Source organism: Siphateles boraxobius, unplaced genomic scaffold, assembly GCF_051911475.1.
Source record: "Siphateles boraxobius isolate OS27281-9 unplaced genomic scaffold, OSU_SipBor_1 41, whole genome shotgun sequence".
NCBI lineage: Eukaryota > Metazoa > Chordata > Actinopteri > Cypriniformes > Leuciscidae > Siphateles > Siphateles boraxobius.
The window spans coordinates 11,519,062-11,532,460 of NW_027509042.1; the positions used below are offsets into that span (position 1 = coordinate 11,519,062).

General features: G+C 38.1%; 1 protein-coding gene across 1 annotated transcript; it reads right to left on the reverse strand.

Annotated features, from left to right (window-relative positions):
• Nucleotides 1-278: 278 nt before the first annotated feature.
• On the reverse strand, nucleotides 279-10,892 carry ube3a (ubiquitin protein ligase E3A). Its single transcript, XM_077198431.1, has 11 exons — nucleotides 10,448-10,892; nucleotides 9,397-9,479; nucleotides 7,316-7,629; nucleotides 5,957-7,203; nucleotides 5,679-5,823; nucleotides 4,279-4,484; nucleotides 3,313-3,477; nucleotides 3,052-3,207; nucleotides 2,886-2,959; nucleotides 2,523-2,666; nucleotides 279-1,654 (listed from the first exon to the last, which is right to left on the reverse strand). Coding segments are annotated over exons 2-11 (2,574 nt in total). The 5' UTR covers nucleotides 9,399-9,479; nucleotides 10,448-10,892; the 3' UTR covers nucleotides 279-1,533.
• Between the last annotated feature and the right edge of the window lie 2,507 nt (nucleotides 10,893-13,399).

Genomic DNA, 13,399 nt, shown 5'->3' on the forward strand with positions numbered 1-13,399 from the left:
TATATATATAGAGAGACATGTAGGTCTACATTTACCTTTTTTAAATTATCTATCTAAATTAAATAGCTTTTTATAAGTACCAGTCTGACGCCAAACACCAGGTGACTGAATCCTAAATTTCTAAAATCTTAGTTTAATAATAACTATGCAGTATTTTGACTTTGATATGGTGTTGGATATGTTAAAACAGACATTTAATTTGTGTATTTTCAACTATAAACTGGGAACACGTCAAAAGACCCAAAGGCTGAATCTCATCATCACATTTCCACACTTGGTTTGTTTTTTCAGTTTTGAATTTATTTAAGAATAACTTGAAACAATCAAATGTTGTCATTCTCAATATCAAGTTCTGTTTCCCCCTTTTATGTTAGCGCCATCAGCAGTGGAACAAACCAGTCACATTTAATATGCAAGAGGGGGAAATGGGAAAAAAACAAAAAAAAAAATTGTAGAGGACATTCCGGCTATGCATGTAGAAACCGGAGCGGCAATTCTCAGGATAAATGTTTGGCACGACAAGACAGTGGTACAATTTGTGCCAATTTCACCTCATTTTTATCCAACAGTATAGGGCCAGACACTGTGCAGAGCAAGAAAAAAAGCAACTAAAACAAAAACAGTTTCTTCACGGGGCACTGTCAATTAGCATTCGACTAAAAGTCTGAATTTTGAATTAACAGAAGATGGATAACAAAACGAAACACTTGTAGAAAACCATTGAGAGAGTTTTATGGGAAGCTTGGATCTCTCTTTTGTAACACTACGTGTTTTTGTCAGGAGTGCACCGTAAACGTAGATTAATTTTAGCAAACAGATCAATTCTGTGCGAAACAAGCAAAATGCAGAACACTGGCCATAAAAGAGCAGCACAGCTTGTTCAAGCGGCATTACAAACAACGCAGTTCCTCAATAAATACAGATTCCTGGACATGAAATTGAGACTAGAGCTGCTCTGTACCTTTGAAAACATTGCTGCAAATGCGAATGGACTAGAGAAGACCTATGAAACACGAGGCAAAAAAAGTCTAAGGGCAGACCAAAAAAAGAAAAAACTAAGAGACATTCTGAATATTAAGTGCACTTTCACAGTTCAACCATAATACATCAATAAAGTTCCACTTCCTCCCTTTGATCTTGCGGTTTTATTAAGTTTAGATGGTGATCAGTCCTTCAGGTGTTGAAAACTTTTAACCGTCCCTCCTTTTTTATGACTACGAAAGCAAAAAGTGAGTAGATTTCCTGGCAGACTTGACAGAAGAGATTTCATCCCTTAAAATAAATAACGCAATATCTCAGTGCATACAAAAAGGGAACCTTAACACTTACATAAGAGGGAGAGAGAGCCAAGAGTCCAGTGTGGTTTAATCAACTATTTAGGCACAGGCACACGGCCATCAGAACTTTCCATTTTAACCCATTTCACGTTGCCTTACATTTAAACTTGATATTTACTTTTAGTTGTCGATGTAGCTGAATTCTCCTTTGACGCACAAATGAAACCTCTGAGGGCGAGTGAGTTCTTTTGCAGTCTCAGAGCATGCCGAAGCCTTTGGCGTAAGTGATGGCTTTAAGGAGTCTCTCTCTAAGTTTCTCTATGGTGGAGTATTCAGGGAGGAGCAGCACATTGAAGCAAGTATGAGAGGTGGGTAACCTGATCATAAAAGGAGGGAAAGAAGAAGAAGAAGAGTGTATTACTTTATTTAATACTTCTACTGCATGTTTATTGCTGTGAAAAGAAATGTATCCAATGTCATTAACGTGATTTAAAAAAAAAACTGGTGAGAATGTAATGCATTACTAGCATTACTAGTGTTATTCCAGCATTCGTTTTTGATCATGCATAATATGTAAGCAAGTCTGGAGTGGTAAAGGTGAGAGGAAAAATATTCTGATGCATTACGGTTCTTTCTTCAGCGATTCTGAATCGATTCAGCTGTATGGTGGCACTTATGTGTGCGCGAGAGAGACATATTCTGTCTAAAGTCACCCTGAGGTGAAAATCCAGCTTTTGTTTTTGTTTATATGCCTGTGGTGTTTTTAAAATGCTATAAGACAAACCATGTGCAAATTCACAAGTCAACACCATAGCGGAGTATTTTCTTCTTAAAACCGCAGTAAACAAAAAACAGTCTCAAAAACCCGGTTTAGAATCGCTGGTGTTTCTGACGTCACAAACTACCTTGTCACCAATCACGGCAACGTGTGATCATCAGTGGATTTCTTAGCTGGTGTGAGTGAGTGGAGGTGGAGCTAATTAGCATATTAATCGAACCACATATACTAAATGAGGCCAAGGTGTAGAATTACATTCAAGCTATTTTAAGGTATGAAAAAAAAATCAAGGAAAAAAAGTGTAAATATGTAATTTTGAGTTTAAAGGGATACAATTATTGACTACAGGGGGACTTTAAGATTCAACTTATCGAACACATGATCATGCAACTATTTGAATACGGTATGGTGTCAAAAACTGTACTCATTATTGTCCGAAAGTGTAGAGCGGCAGTGTTTGAGTTTACCTGTCTGAGTCAGGACCATTTTTGGCAATAATCATCTTGAGTTTGCCTAAGCCTCCAACTGGAGCTCTATCTGTGCCAGTGGTAAACTGAAGAAATAGCCTCTTCTGCTCCTGTCCAAATGAGTGCACAGTCTCCCAGAAATCCCTGATGAGAGACAAAAATATCCTTTTTCATCATTTTTATACCACATAGGAAGTAGTTTTTAAAATTAGTGGTTCACTGATATCATGAAAAAGGCCAGGAAATTTCAGTTTTGACAATATGGGACCTTTAAATAATATTAATAATATATATATATATATATATATACACACACACACACACACAAACATATATATATAATTTTATTAAGCATCCACATACTTAATAATGCGACAGTCTTTGTTGTATCCTCCATCATATTCTGTACTCTCTTCAAGTGCTTGGAAGTCAAGATTCTGCATGAGAAAGAATCAAATGGGTTTATATGTATGGATGTGCCACATGTGAGAACATCCTGGAGGTAGTTAACAATCTGTAGCTAACTTACCCTGCTGCCACATATAAGCAGCTCAATTTCCTCTGGTCGAAACAGATACTTCAGTGGAGACTCATTAGTGACCATGTGGAATCCTCTTCTGAAGGCCTTGAACTGTTTCTCCACACTTTTGTTCAGCATGTACTCTGCATAGAGTGCCACAAAATCCTGCAGAGACCCACTTCATGTTATGCGTACACTTGCAGATATGAACATGTTTGTGGGTTTTAAAAGTTGAATGAATGAATGTAATGCTTGTAAAAGTGAACTCACCTTTCGGTTCTCATTGGTAACTGGGATTTTATCACCGGCTTCCTTTAAATCATACATTAGTGGGTTTCCAAACAGGTCTGTTTGTGAGATCTGGAAGGTAATCATCATGTCTTCTTCCACATTACCTTCATATTCCTGTAGGTCCTTCAGACTCTGATAAAGAACCTGCAGAAACACACAATCAGCACCATTTTGACAGAACATATATAATTATTCTCTCTGCACTGATACTACAAGCTTTTTTTTGGCTAATCCAGTCCATTATATAATTGCTATGTGACAGAGCAAGAATCAACTCGCCCCAAATATTCTGATGAGCAGTCACTGTGTGCTAAAATCATAATGACTGAAACGCTGATGTACCTGCTCAAATCTCCTCTCAGCATGCCATTAAAAAGAATGAGGACAGGACAGGCACAAACCTCACTGTCAAATTACAACATTTCAAGGAAGCCAAAAATCCAAGGCCATGTTTACATTATTATTATTAATTATATTTGTTTGTGTAATTACATACTGTCTTCTTGGATTTTTTAAGTTTTAATTTACATTTAAGTCTGCCTGCATGTGAAAAAAGTAAAAAGTATGCACCACTTTTTCTAAAATGTAGTTTAAATCGGTTTAGATGTAAACTTTAAAACTGCACACTACTGTTCAAAAGTTTGGGATCAGACACAGACAAAAAAGAGAAAAGTTTATTCAGCAAAGACCCATTAAATTGATCAAAAGTGACGGTTAAAGACTTTTACAAAAAAAGATGAATGGTTTCCACAAAAATATTAAGCAGCACAGCTGCTTTCAACATTAATAATAATAATAAGTATTGATTCTTGTAAACCAAATCAGCATATTAGAATGATTTCTGAAGGGCCGTGCGACACTGAGGACTGGCATTCAAATAAATGCAGCCTTGGTGAGCATAAGACACTTCAAGAAAACAAAGAAATGTAACCAACCAAGTATTACCGGACGCGAGTCTGCAAGGTCACGAAAAGTTCCTTTCTTTCCCATTAATTTTCTGTAAACCACCATAGGGAAGTGCACATCGAGAATGCAATTATTGTAGATAGCTAGGCCCAGGACGATGCCTATCAAGGTGAATTGGCCTTCATTTTCAAACGATGAAGGGTTGAACCAGAAAAGCTTTGTGCTTTCATCATAGGTAAACATGCCTGTGGATAAAACAGAAAGAGAAAGCGTAAGATGGGGGCACAACAAATGTCAACCACCTCAACCTTAATGAATCAAGATGACAACGAGACAGATCTGAATCAACAGTGTAAAATAAGTTCTGAGTGGAACGTTAAGGCCTGGTTTCTCAAACGGGGCTTAGATTAAGCCAGGATTAGGCCTTAGTTCAATTAGGAAATTTAAGTAACTTTTTCAAACATGCCTTAAAAAAAACTACTGGTGTGCATCTTGAGACAAAACAATGGCATTGACATTTTAAGGTATCTCAGTGCAAGTTGCTTTCGGTTAAAACAGCTCAAACATGCATTTTAGTCTGGGACTAGCTTAAGCCTTGTCTGAAACTGGGGGAAACCTACCAGCCATACAAACAGCAACCTCACAAACATTCTATCATATGTCTCTATCATGCGTGTTGACAGATTTAAAAATAAAATAAAAATTCAACAGCAGTAAGGGCTGTGCAATGAACCGAATTTTGGCTTCCAAGATCATAAAAACATGATAATCACGATAAAATAATCATTGTGCCGCATGCCGTTCCTTTCCTTTAAAGCGGTGTGCTTTCGCCCCTCCTTAAAAGCTTAAACTTAACGTCCAAATCAGTCAAATCATGTAACGTGACTGTCGTAAAATGTCTACTGCGGGACATGCTTTATTTTAAAAAGAGTTATTAAAAGCACATTAAACTGTGAAAGAGACTGATTTGCGCATAAACGGTCAAATATACACAAAAATATGTAAAAATGTCTGTCTTGGCGAGAATTTACATAATGACAGTCTTATGTAAATAAACAGTTGGGAAAGAAATAGGATGAGTGTCATTATATTAGATCCATGCATTCGGTCTTAAAGCCTAATGCAAATATGTGCTGCTGTCTGTCATTAATGTTAAACAACAGACAAAGACAAAATCACTCACTGCTCCTGACTGAATAAAAAATCAATGTATATTTAATTCATACAGTTAAGACAATGCAGTGTTTTAAAGTTTAACTCAGGGTTTAATGACTATTCTAGTCAATTGGCTTGTTCCAGTCTGGATATTCTCAATAGTACATCTCAAAATTGAGAAGGTCGCGATTCAGATCGTGGATCATGACTGTTTGTTGTAAGATCATGATATAAAATATTGGGAAGATCGCCCACCCCTAGTAGGAATTATTATTGATAATTACCTATATCTGGGTTAAAGATCTCCTCTACGACCAGTTGAAAGAACTCTTTGGATACTCCTCCTTCATCCACTCCTTGCTCACCCTCAAACTCCACATACAGCTGCTTCTTCAGGTCTGCTGGGTTTTCCATGGCAATCATCTCCAACTAAAATCAATCACACATTCATTTTACATCCACAAATCATCTTCAAAAAGGATAAACTATACACAACAAACCATTCAGATATCTTACTTCAAAACAAATATATATATATCTTTTTGAGCTCATTGGGACCTACCCTGACAAGAGCATCATCAATGACATGGTCTCTGCGCACTTTGAGTCGCAGATAGGGGTTCAGCTGTTGTCCCTGCACCAAACTGTAGAGGGCAGTAATCCTGCGCTCGCTGTACATGCGGATCCGGTTGTCATAGTACAGGCCGAGATTCTTAGTCACCGGGTTAAGAATGAACGGGCAGGTCATAAAGGAGAACTTGCTCTCGGTCTCCACTTTGAAGAAAGTGTAGTCTTTGTCCATTTCCAGCACATCATTGAGCGGTTCATTGATGAACTCCTCGAAAGGGATGAGGGGTTTTCGACAGTCCGAGGCACGAATGCCTAGTTCCGTCTCCAGCGGATCCACCCGAGGGCCTTTCTTATTGCGTCGTTCCTCGCCCAGCAGCTCCTGCAGAGTCAATTCACTCGACTCCGGGAGCGGCTCGTCGTCCTCCTCCTCGTTGTGACCTGTGTCTAGGTCGCCGCCCAACACGTTTGCATAGTAGACGATTTTCAAGCACTTGGTGGCTGCCACCACTCCATCATCCTCGTTGACCAGGTTTTCGCTACTGAACTCGTTGCTGATGACTGTGTAGGTAATAAGCTGTTGGAAAGTCTCGACCAGACGTCGGATCTGGTCTGTGCCGTACTGCGACCACAACCACGCAAGCTTAGCCAGAGCCGGAAGAGGTAGCTTGCTCATTGCCTTGCAGAATTGCGGAAGTGCGATTTCTAAGTATTCTGGACTGTGGAGGTTACTGTTCTCCATGACGATAATGAAGACGTTCAGGTAATTAGGGTCGGTGGCGTACACGTTGTGATAGGTGAGATCACACTCTACGTTGGGTGACAGGTAGACTAACGCGTTGAGGAATGCTGCTTCAATCTTCTCGTTCGATAATAGTCTGTCGTACACTCTTCTAACTGCCTCAATGTCTACAGAAACTTCTACAGGATCAAATTTTTGGATGTTGTTCTCCCCGTGAGAGAGCCCATCTCCACCTGACGCTGAGGCTTCGGGTTCCACCTCCATCGGCATGGACGAACCAGAGGCCGTTTCTTTCTCATCTTCATCTTTGTCCTCATCCTTGGCCTGAAGGGACTTGAGCTCTTCCTTGGTGTGTTGCTTCGCCTTGCGGAAACTCTGGACCAGACTCTCCGCACTTGAGAAAACCCTACCGATGACACGAATTAGAGGAGAATAATCCTCAGTCTCACTGCAGAGGCTCAGGATTTCATACACCTTCTCCTCCGTCAGAAAATTCAGATCTGCCAAAGAACAGAGTAACGCACATTTAAACATTTGCGAAGTTTCCATTATTGAAAATGTCAATACTATTGTTATTGACAGATGTTCTGCTATCATGACAACGTTATTCACCTCTGAAGTCTTCCCTTGCGGGTTGTAGGTCCTTATGGTTCATCTTCCCGTTGCTGCAAGCAGAGAAGTTGTGGGCTCCTTTGGCACTGTTCTCCGGGAAGGCTGAACTGGCTCCTTTCTTAGAGGGATGAGGATCACACAGTTTGGCATTATTCTTATATAACTCCAGGGCCTTGATGGCAGCTGCATTGTTATCCATGCGCTGGAAACCCGGAGAAGAGCCACAAGCATCATTCGTGCAGGCCTCATTTCCACAGCCTTCTGTTAACTGGTGGTAGTAGCGCTCAATTAAATGCTTTGCAGCCGCTCGCTTCCTGCATCAGACATTCAAACAGGACAGCAGGGGGGATTAGTATGGTTCCCGAAATAAGTGCAGAATAGTGCAAATACTTCTATGCTAAATCAAACAAAGAAAACCATCCATTTAAATTCTCTAACAGCCATCAAAACATGACTGTTGCATGTGCACATGACTGGCCTACTCTCAAAATAAAGGAAAAAGCAAGCATTATATCTTAAAATCTTTAAGAGAATTATTAATCTGAAACTGAATGATACGAGTCAAAAAAGGGGTGAATAAATGCAACAATTTTTTTTATTTCTTCGAATAATGGACTTCAATGACAACCACTGCCAGGCGCCGGCGACATGGACATGTCCTTTCAACGTGATGACGTAGCTCCCGGCGCGTTGTAGATCAGCTCAATCCGCACAATTGTGGTTAAAAAGTTATATATATATATATATATATATATATATATATTATTTTTTTTGAAAATGACCTATCGTTTCACATTGTCAATGCAAGATCTTGACCAAAAATTGATGCACCTCTTGACATAAATTAATGTTTGATGTTATTGTGATGTTATTGCAGATTTTGCTGCTACTCATGCAAAATGCTTTTTGCACTGACACCAAAATATCATGCATTGATCAGTCACAATGTGTTAAAAAAACATTTAATTGACATTTATGTCTTCATATCATCATTAATTTTATGCCATTTTAATATAAAGTTTGGGGTTCAACAAGTCTATCTATTGACAGCATTTGTGGCTTAATATTAAACAAAAAATAACTGACTCCTTCAGATACAAAAAAATAATAAGCAATAAATAATAAGCATTGATCAGTCACAATGTGTTAAAAAAACATTTAATTGACATTTATGTCTTCATATCATCATTAATTTTATGCCATTTTAATATAAAGTTTGGGGTTCAACAAGTTGATCTATTGACAGCATTTGTGGCTTAATATTAAATAAAAAATAACTGACTCCTTCAGATACAAAAAAATAATAAGCAAATAAAAATCAGCAACAGTAACAATTTACAATGGAAGTAAATGGAGGCAGATTTCCTGGGGGTTTAAAAGCATACATGAAGCTTGTATTTTTATTAGAGCTTTTAAAAAAAAAATCTTTATTTGATCTGTAATGCCCTAAATTATGCTTTCTGGAATGACACTTTTCTAAGTGAATAAACCTCTGGTTATGTGGCATCAAAGTAATTCATGCCAATATAATTTCGAGGTCTTGTGGCTTATACTTTTAAAACACTGCAATAATGCAATAATGTTTATTATTGCTTGGCCTCGTGCACAAGTTTATTACTGTAAGCATTACTTTTTTAAAAAGCCACCAGTGCGGTCAATAGTGCTTTTTCAACCAACCCACAAGGTGCAGACACATTAGTGAAATTTCAGAAAAAATAATGAGGGGAAAAAAAGAGACTAACTGTCGATAAAGTAGCGATGCATAAAACACCGCTCACACAGACAGAAGTCACTTACTTTCAAAACCAAGCAGCTTTCTGTTGGTCAACATGGTGAATTCACAGGAGCAAAATAGTTCCCTAAATCTGCTTAGGGAACTTTTTTGCCCGCACACGAAAAACACTTAATCGTGCAGATTCCTGTTGAACAACAGTTTCGCCCAGAAAGTGTAAATGTGACCACACCTTAAGGATAATGAAGAGTTTGCTTATTCTTAATGCAAACTGTAAAATAGAGACAGTAATTTGGAAACTGACTATGTATGTTGATTAAAAATAAATGGTATAAACAAAGACACTTACATTAGACTTGCTTAAAGTTTCCAATATCACACTCTTCTTCAGCTCTGAACTCAAAGAGACCAAAAGGTGGTCAGGTAGCAATCCTGCAGATTAACAGAGAGAACAGTCACTCACTCACATCAGTAACTTTACTGCTATATTACAGACAGATATCCACAGATGACTTGGTATATTGTTCACTTAATTATGACTGACGAAAGAGATTAAAACTACCTCATTTACAACTGATAGAGACTGCTCAGGGTGTTTGAGAAACATTTTACTGTTGGTAAACACGAACTAAGGTGCATCAAGGGGCAGAATATCACAATAGACAGTGTGTTAATACCTATCGAACTACCTACCTAGACAGTAATTTTGGGACCCTATGATGTCCAAACATACTGCCTAGGTAGTCAGCTCACCAGTATTTGACACGCACACATGTGTCTGCAAGAACAGCAGCAACATAAACCTAAAAAGAGGCCAGAACTAATAACACACCGTGTGCTTTGGCATTAGTATCAGCCTGTGTACCGGTAAACAGTCGTTTACCCCGAGCAGGAGGAGGAGAGGCCGCAGAGGGGCAGGCAGGGGGTATGACAGTGCACAAACAACTTCAACCTTGCACACACACGGTCAGTCTGCTACAGATCATTTTAAAACAAACGAACACACACCAAATAGTCACGAATAAAGTGTACTGATGATGATCGTTGGGCTTAAGGCAGAGTGAGAGCAGCAGATCTTGTAACCTTGCAGTAACTGTCATGGGGAGTAATGGCAGGAAAGAGCTGAGTAACTAGTTAGCCTAGCTGCAGCTAACGTTAACCACAGTCTTGACAGTTAGACGCAACGTATGGACTTTACTTAACGGTTATTGTTGCATAATCAAAAACGATGAAGTAATAAGGATATCGACACTAAACAGATTTCGCTTGTTTATCAGAAACTCCATCCGTCCCTCCCCGGAGCGGGTTAGCAGCGCGGCTAACTGGCCTAACAGAGCTTATTACGGCTTCGCGAGAGCGATCGGAATGGTAAAAGGGGGATTCATGTTTTGACAGCTTACTTCTGAAGATGTTCTGATGCAGACGAAAGAATCGGGTCTTTCAACATCACAATCGCTCGGTGTGCGGCGTGTATTCAACTCCAACCCCTCCACAAAATATTCGCGGCCATCTTGATCAACTGAGGCAAACACGGAGAGCGATCCCACAATGCACCGAGGCACGAAGACGACCATCAGTGTAAAACACGGCACAGACCTCTGGCAGTCAGTCAAGATCTGACTGAGAATGGTAGAAACGTTTCATACGGTATAGGCTACATGTGCTTACAGTACAAACTAACTTTTAAAACATGACACAAGTGTCTTTGAAAAAGTCACTATACATTTATCAAAACCGAAACTATTGTAATAATAAGATTCATCAGCAGATGGCAGAATCCGAAAGGAAATTATGGAAATACCAGGAGGAGCCTATCGATACAGCTGAACTTATCGTACGTGTAGTGGGATTTTGATTTATCGCAGTGATTCGAATCTTTTGAGTCGGTTTACCAAATATATTTATGGTTCATTGACGCTGTTTACAGAGGAACAATATCCTTGGATCCAATATCCTCGTCAACATAAATTATATCTATAGTTATTTGTCATAAATGCAGTTTACCTTATATGACGCGGTAGCAATTGTTTGTCAAAAAAGTTTCCCATCCACTGTAAAATCTGAGCTTGCTTGCTTATTTATTTATTTATTTGTTTCCTTTCATCTAAATGGCATGAGTCTTTGGGACTTTTCGTACTCTTGATATACTTAATACTTAAATGCAAAAAACAAAAACAAAAAACAACCTAAAATTGGTTTTAAAATTAATTTTTATAATAAATCAACCGAAAAAAGCGAGTGGAAGTGGCAAATAAACCAATGAGTGGCCCTCTGCAGCTATCTACTGGTTACAGTGGTAATCTCATGTAATTTTCATGTTAAAAGTGTGTTTGTTTTCCACCAGGTGACAGAAATCCTCCACTAAAGCATGGTACATTTTTTCATGTTATCTCCTTGAATGAAAATGATAAATGAAGATCTTCTTTAAAGTTAATTTTTCTGCAAAAATGTAGTTAAAAAAGTAAATGTTTAAAAACATTACGTGTTGAAAAAAACATTTTTCAACATATCAACAAAGACAATTACAGTAGGCTAATATAAAGTTTGTCTATATTCTTAATGTATATTTGCTGGTTATTTATAATGATTAGAGATTAATTCAATATTCAGGGATTGACTTTCAACCTACTGTATTGTTCATGCTACCTTATAGTATACTGTACAAACAATATATAGTATATATATATATGTATATATATATATATATATATATATATATATATATATATGTGTATATATATATATATATATATATATATATATATATATATATATATATATATATATATATACACACACACACACAATCACCTAAAGGATTAATTAGGAACACCTGTTCAATTTCTCATTAATGCAATTATCTAATCAACCAATCACATGGCAGTTGCTTCTTCAATGCATTTAGGGGTGTGGTCCAGGTCAAGACAATCTCCTGAACTCCAAACTGAATCTCAGAATGGGAAAGAAAGGTGATTTAAGCAATTTTTGAGCGTGGCATGGTTGTTGGTGCCAGACGGGTCGGTCTGAGTATTTCACAATCTGCTCAATTACTGGGATTTTTAGGGTTTACAAAGAATGGTGTGAAAATGGAAAAACATCCAGTATGCGGCAGTCCTGTGGGCGAAAATGCCTTGTTGATGCTAGAGGTCAGAGGAGAATGGGCCGACTGATTCAAGCTGATAGAAGAGCAACTTTGACTGAAATAACCACTCGTTACAACCGCGGTATGCAGCAAAGCATTTGTGAAGCCACAACACGCACAACCTTGAGGCGGATGGGTAACAACAGCAGAAGACCCCACCGGGTACCACTCATCTCCACTACAAATAGGAAAAAGAGGTTAAAATTGGCAAGAGCTCACCAAAATTGGACAGTTGAAGACTGGAAAAATGTTGCCTGGTATGATGAGTCTCGATTTCTGATGAGACATTCAGATGGTAGAGTCAGAATTTGGCGTAAACTGAATGAGAACATGGATCCATCATGCCTTGTTACCACTGTGCAGGCTGGTGTGGTGGTGTAATGGTGTGGGGGATGTTTTCTTGGCACACTTTAGGCCCCTAAGTGCCAATTGGGCATCGTTTAAATGTCACGGCCAACCTGAGCATTGTTTCTGACCATGTCCATCCCTTTATGGCCACCATGTACCCATTCTCTAATGGCTACTTCCAGCAGGATAATGCACCATGTCACAAAGCTCGAATCTTTTCAAATTGGTTTCTTTAACATGACAATGAGTTCACTGTACTAAAATGGCCCGCACAGTCACCAGATCTCAACCCAGTAGAGCATCTTTGGGATGTGGTGGAATGGGAGCTTCATGCCCTGGATGTGCATCCCACAAATCTCCATCAACTGCAAGATGCTATCCTATCAATATGGGCCAACAATTCTTAAGAATACTTTCAGCACCTTGTTGAATCAATGCCACGTAGAATTAAGGCAGTACTGAAGGCGAAAGGGGGTCAAACACATTATTAGTATGGTGTTCCTAATAATCCTTTAGGTGAGTATATATATATATATATATATATATATATATATATATATATATATATTAGGGCTGGGAAAAGATTAATCGCGATTAATCGCATCCAAAATAAAACTTTGTGTTTACATAATATATGTGTGCACTGTGTATAATTATTTTGTATATATATAAATACACACACATGCATGTATATATTTAAGAAATATTTGCATGTATATACTGTATATATTTATTTATAATTTATATTATATATAAATATAATTTTTTTATATATAATGTATATAAATATGTATACATGCATGTGTGTGTATTTATATATACAAAATAATTATACACAGTGCACACACATATATTATGTAAA